A 7,213-nucleotide genomic window follows, 5' to 3' on the forward strand; every position below is an offset into this window, starting at 1 on the left:
CCTAAAACTTATATTTAATGAATTAATTTCGTAAGAACCATACATGTTACAACACCTCTCATTGAGATTATTCCAAAGATCAGTTGGATCTTTGACAATGAGGTATTTGACTTTCAATCCTTCATCGAGATGACGACTAAGGAAAATTAGCGCATTAGCCTTATCTTTGTTTGGTACATTATTTAATGCATTTTCAGCTTTTATGGTCTCATGGCATCAAGGTGGATTTCAACATCAAGGATCTATAATAAATAATTCTTTCAATTGATGTCAAGAGACATAAACTCAAGTTTGCTAACGTTTATCATAATGAAAATACTAATCAAAATAGAGACTTCTATCTTAGGAAATTATTAGTTAAGAAATTCCATAAAATAACTTGTGAGCATTATACATGTAAACTTATAATATATATATATATATATATATATATATATATATATATATATATATATATATATATATATATCTGAAAATATAACGATAAGAAACTTGAGCTCTATTATAGAGTTGTACGAATATATATATATATATATATATATATATATATATATATATATATATATATATATATATATATATATATATATATATATATATATATATATAACGATAAGAAGTTTGAGCTCTATTATAGAGTTGTACGAATAAAATATTATCAAATATGAAGCTAAGTTAAAGAACAAGGTAATAAATAAAAAATAAGATTTTAAAAAATTTTATTTCATTTATTGGTAAAAACAAACAACCTTTATAATACATATTAATCATTGTTTATACTTAAAAATAAAATAAAATGTAAGCTATATTTATAAGGATACATTGTTACATCCTTAAAATTTATAATAATATTTATAATAATGTTCACTAATGATAAGGAAATATGAAAAAATATTGAAAATTTAATGGTTATCCACTAAATAATATTCTAATAACATATTTCAGATTTTTGTCTTCATCCTCTAAATTTGAAAATTACAAAACTAGAAAATAAATATACCAAAAAAGGTACAATTTATGGAATCTTAATAAAGCAAAAGCTAAAAAGATAACAAAGATTATGGCGTTTAGTCAACCACTGGGGTCACGGTTGTTGCCCTAAAACGCGCTTTGGCCAACTTTTGCTGCTACTATCCGACAAGCTTCCAAATATTTTCAAATCGTAGTATGATTTGCTCATGATTTTGCTTCCATTTTTCTTTTAATTTCACACCCAAATTTTGTGGGAAACTTCCTCCGTATTACGATTGTCATGTCACCAACAACTTGTCTGCTGGTTTCCACATGAATTCGAGGATTGGTGAGCCCCCCTTCCGTCAATTATATAGCTGTCCTCCTCTATACTTTCCCAATTTGTAATTCTGATTTACGATTTATGATTTTGATGCGTTAACATCACAGGACCATTGACTCTCTCTTCATCTATTTACCTTTTTCGTATTTTCGCATAATCCTCTGGACTTTCTTGAATTAAGAACGTTTTGTGTGAACGTCTGACCACGAAAAAAAGTACATTGATTGCCATATTTTCAAACAGATAAGTAGCAAGTGGTTGGGGTCTCTGTGGAGTGATCTGAGTTCTTCCTCCTTCCTTCTTCCTTCTTCCGTCAAACAAAATTCGAATTTTGGGTTTCTGGCTATTTATTATCTCCGGTGATGATCAGCTGATGTAGGAACTGGAGGTTGGTTATTGATATTCTTTGATTCTTTTATTGGGTATTGCTTATTTTTACTTAATTGGTCTGATTAAGGTAGTTGCAGTATGGAATTTCGCAAATTTAGATTGCTTATATGGGTCATGTCCACCATGTGTTTGATAAAATGCTCCTTCCAGTTCGACCCTATAGACAACTATCTCCTAGATTGTGGATCACCCACGAACAGCTCCATACGCGATAGGGTTTTCTTAGCGGATACTTCCGATTCCGATCACCATTTCCTTTCAAACCCAGAACAAGAATCTGTAAACACATCAAATTCCCAACCCATTTCATCCACCTACGGATCATCACTATACACAACCGCTAGAATCGTCAACAAAACATCAAATTACACCTTCTCCATTAACCAACACGGCCGCCATTTCATCCGCCTCTATTTCTTCCCATTTCCGTTAGACGCCGGAACCTACAACCTAACCACCGCTAGATTCTCCGTCTCCGCCCACGGTTTCACTCTCCTGAAAAATTTCCAACCCGATAATACCCCTGTCGTTAAAGAATTCTCCATAAACATCACTTCCGATGAACTTACTCTCACATTCACCCCTTCCCCCAATTCATTCGCGTTCCTAAATGCCCTAGAAGTCATCTCCCACCCAAACGAACTCATCCCCATAACAGCCCGAGCTGTAGAGCTTCCACATACCCACCCCAATCTGATGACGCAAGCACTACAAACAGTCGCTAGGGTTAACATGGGAAACCAAACAGTCTCCCCTGATAATGACACCTTATGGCGACTATGGAACCCAGATGGAACCTTCATGAAACACAACAATCTTGTTCGATTTGTCTCAAATATAAGCGCTGTAAACTACACAGCAGGAAGTCCAGCTTTCGATATCGCTCCTTTATCTGTCTATGGAACTGCGACTAAACTTGATACCGAATCTGACCCTGGTGCTCTTCTTAACAACACTTGGTCTTTCAATGTCGACCCGGGTTTTTCCTATTTAGTCCGATTTCATTTCTGTGATATAATCGAACGTCCACCTTCAGAACTTATCCTCAACATCTACTTAAACTCCATGTCAGTTGCTAAAGATCTTAAACTTGGTGACCAAATGTCAAACATCTGGGGTGCCCCTTTTTATTTAGATGCTATCACAAAGCTAAACGGGAATGGAATCCTAAATGTAAGTGTAGGGACATCTCTTGCTTTCGGGGCATACCCGGAAAGCATTCTAAACGGGCTTGAAATCTTGAAAATTAGTAATTCCAATGGGAATCTTGTTGAAGGTGGGACAGGGGTAAATTCGTCAAACTCAAATTCAAATTCGAAAATCTTGGTGATTGTTGTTGTCTCTAGTGGCGTGTTGTGTGTTTTGATTCTTTTGTGTTGTGTGTTCTTTGTAATCACAAGAAGAAATAGACGTAAACGAAATGAAGAGTACTTGAGTGCGAATGTTCATAAGACAAATGACGAAAATACCCTTTTCTCAAGGTCGAAAATCGGATACCGATTCCCGCTAGGAGCGGTTCTAGAAGCTACGGATAAGTTTAGCGAGAGTTTAGTAATCGGAATCGGTGGTTTCGGGAAAGTTTACAAAGGAATACTTTCCGATGGAACAATTGTAGCTGTTAAAAGAGGGGCCCCACAATCACTTCAAGGGGTATCCGAATTCCAAACCGAAGTTGAAATGTTATCCCAATTCCGACATCGACATTTGGTATCTTTAATCGGATATTGTGATGAAAAAAACGAGTTAATTATCATATACGAGTATATGGAAAACGGGACTTTAAAAAACCATCTATACGGGTCGGATCTACCCAAATTGAATTGGAAACAACGGTTAGAAATCTCAATCGGGTCGGCCCGTGGGCTCCACTATCTTCACACGAGTTCTCATTTAGCTATAATTCATCGAGACGTGAAATCCGCAAATATTCTACTAGATGAGAATATGATGGCTAAGGTTGCGGACTTTGGGCTATCGAAAACGGGCCCCGCGATTGATCAAACTCATGTGAGCACAGCGGTGAAGGGTAGTTTCGGGTATTTGGATCCGGAGTATATGACACGTCAGCAATTGACTGAAAAATCGGATGTGTATTCGTTCGGGGTCGTGATGTTTGAGATTTTATGTGGGCGACCCGTGATTGACCCGTCTAGGCCTCGGGGAATGGTGAGTTTGGTTGAGTGGGTGAATGAGATGAGAAAACGGGGCGATTTGGAGAAAGTATTTGACCCGTTTCTTGTGGGGAAGATGAAGATGGAGTCTGTGAAGAAGTATGTGGAGATAGGGGAGAAATGTATAGCGGAACAAGGGGTGGATAGGCCGACAATGGGGGATGTACTTTGGAACCTTGAATGTGCGCTTCAGTTGGAGGGTAGTGAAGTAAATTCGCCTAAAGTGGAAAATGATTGTGTTAGTAGTAATGTGTTTAGTGAGGGAAGTGTGGGGGATTTTGCTGGGGTTTCGATGAGTAGGGTTTTTTCAGAAATGGTTAAAGGTGAAGAACGTGAAATGAGGTGAAAAGTAATTTTTTATTGCTTTTGGGTTTGTTGTTTGTTAGGGGGGAATGATGTATATGAATTGATAAATGATAAAAGATTTGTGTATGTGTGTGTGTGTGTTGTATGACACCTAGAAGGTTTTAAATTTGTGATTTTAGGTGTTTGATCACTGATTTTAAGGTGATGATGTGAGTTTGGTGTATTAAAACCTTTGTTGCGAAATTTGCTCAATTGGGTTTTTAAGCATTTGAGACTTACTTGTAAGTTTTAAGCTGTAAGGATAATATACATTATTTTTTATTTATTATGAAAGACACATATGATTAGTTAATAACAACTTATTTGGATTTCTTTACCAACATGCGACCAATAAAATGCTCTAGGGGTCTTCAATTCAACATTAAAATGTACTTTTTACACGGAGAATAACATTAAATAATTAGCAGTATGATAATGTTGTAGTGTCTAGTTTCAAGGGAATATTTTGGTCAAAGGCAATAATTGAAGAGGTGTCGCAAATCACGATATAATTAAAAACTTCAGCATTAAAAAAATAATAATAAAATAAAAATAAGAAAGAAATTTCAACCGATAAAAATATTTTAAAATTTAATAACATGTCTATATAATAAAGATATTTTAAAATTTAATTAAAATGTTTGTATGATAAAAAGTTTCATTTATATTTTACATTTGTTTTTTTTATAGCGTCAAAATCTATCTATATTTTTAGTAAAATTAACTGTTATAAAAGGAATGTAACAAAGTTTTAATATATTACTTATATATACTAGGCAGCGTATAAATACACTAGTTACATATCATATTTTTTAATATCTATTGATAAATAATGTGTGCAAATATTAATATATTTTATTAATTAACTATTTGAATAATCATAGCTTATTAAATATTTCAGCAACCATAATCTTAATATTAAAATTTCAGAAAATAGAAACTCATAGGAAATAATTTTGTCTCAAATAATATAATTTAAACCATAAATCTAAACATAATTTACAATTTTCATAATTAATTTAGAATCACCTTAAGTACAATTTCACGGTGACATTCTCTCCCTCACCATATCGCCCTTTATATCAACAATACCAAAGAAACATAAACATCAAATTTCAGTTCAAGAAAATTATAAATTTTGGATAAAATAAATTAATTCTAGAAAATATAATATAAAACTTAAAAAACAAGATAAAATAGTCATTCCTTATCCTATGATTCATGATCCACCGTTCACAAATATAATAACCGGTTTTGAGCCGTCTATATTTTTTTATAAGTATAAATCCAACATGAAATTATTTTTATATAAATAAATTTTATGATTGAGGTAAATGTAAAAAATGTTTATGTTACCTATGATTGGGTTAATCCTCATAAATTATGCTTATTCAAATTTAGCTTTATTAATGAATAAAAATTGCCTTAAAAACATTACAATTTTGATATATCAAAAAAATCTGACAACAAAATATTAACAACATTGCATAAACACCTAAGGAAAGAAACATTTTAAGAAACCAAAAATTAAAAAGAACATCTAAGTCGCATGTAAAAGTGTATATATATTTGGGAGTCACTAGAAAACATAGGACAAAGAAATTTCTAAAACAATTAGTAATCATTATTAAAAGATATTTGTAAAGTCATTTTAAAATATAAAATTAGTAATCATTATTAAAAGATATTTGTAAAGTCATTTTAAAATATAAAAATATATGAAAGTTTCAAATGCACTTCGAAATATGTTTTTATTATAGGTTGTGTTTGGCACACCACAGCTAGCTTATTTTTCAAGCTTTTTTATGTTGTCGTGTTTGGTAAGTCAAAAAGTAGCTTATAAGCTAGCTTTTTGAAAAACTACTTAGACTAGCTTTCTAGGAGCTTTTTTAAAATTTTCCAAATACACCACTTAATTAATTATAGAAACACATTCTTACATGTCCTTTTATGTAATTTTATATATTTCAGCTAGCTTTTCAGTTAGTTTTACCAAATGTTATTTTTTATCAGCTAGTTTTTCAGCTATCAACTAGCTTTTTATTTAACAGCTAGCTTTTCAGCCATCAGCTAGCTTTTCAGCTAGTCCGCCAAACATAGCTATAATATATAGAGATAGAGTTATTGATAGATAAATAGATAGATTAATAAATATGGTAAAAATAAATAATCAATTGAAAACAACACAAATCAATTAATATTTGGGTTCATCTTTACATATATTAAAAAAAATATAAGTTTTGTTGTATGACTATCTAGTTCAACTCGATGATTCATTACAACATTGTCACTGATCATATATGTGTTTCAAGTGTGTTTAAAAATACATAAGAACCATTATATAGGAAACTGTTGGGTAAACCAAAGGTTATAAAATTTATATACATAAATGCTACTTATAAAAGACTTAAATATAAGCAACCATTAGTGTACAATGAGTTACAACCCCCCCCCCCACCCACCCCAGGCGCTGCATCAAATATTTGTCTCATTAAAAACTTTGTTTGAGAAAACCCTTTGGGACTAAAACTATTGGGATAATAGTGTAACATCTCGAATTTCAACCCAAAACTTTCATTTAAAAGTTAAAGGAAAACTGAATTAATTTAATTCTCAAACAAGTACTCAACTATTTGTTTCAAACATCTTCAAATCAACGTTATAAAATCAAGAGTGAGGAAGATCTTTAAAAAATAAAAGCAAATGCAGTGCAATCACGTCGTGCCCTCTCCTTTACTACAAGAAGTACCTAAAACATTTAAACTTAAAACCGTAAGCATAAAGCTTAGTAAGTTCACCAAGATATTGTTAGATTAGTGTCTAAGTCCATAACTATATTTGGTATGTACTTGACCCGGTTGGGCATGGTCCTTTTGGGTTGCCTTCACCAAAGCAACTTGATTGGATGAATAATAGAGAAAGAGGTTATTATGGTTAATTAATATAATATAAGTATAATATATTAAAAGAGAAATCATATTTATTTAGTTAACATTGGTCAAGAATTAATTTT

The 7,213-nt window shown here is 32.2% G+C and overlaps 1 protein-coding gene across 1 annotated transcript; it reads left to right on the forward strand.

Annotated features, from left to right (window-relative positions):
• Positions 1-1,154: 1,154 nt before the first annotated feature.
• Positions 1,155-4,446, forward strand: LOC111895264 (probable receptor-like protein kinase At2g39360). Its single transcript, XM_023891354.3, has 2 exons — positions 1,155-1,300; positions 1,538-4,446. Exon 2 carries the CDS (start codon positions 1,763-1,765, stop codon positions 4,199-4,201), a length of 2,439 nt encoding a protein of 812 aa, XP_023747122.1. The 5' UTR covers positions 1,155-1,300; positions 1,538-1,762; the 3' UTR covers positions 4,202-4,446.
• The last annotated feature ends 2,767 nt before the right edge of the window (positions 4,447-7,213 follow it).

The sequence above is a fragment of the Lactuca sativa genome, chromosome 9, assembly GCF_002870075.4.
Source record: "Lactuca sativa cultivar Salinas chromosome 9, Lsat_Salinas_v11, whole genome shotgun sequence".
Classification (NCBI taxonomy): Eukaryota; Viridiplantae; Streptophyta; class Magnoliopsida; order Asterales; family Asteraceae; genus Lactuca; species Lactuca sativa.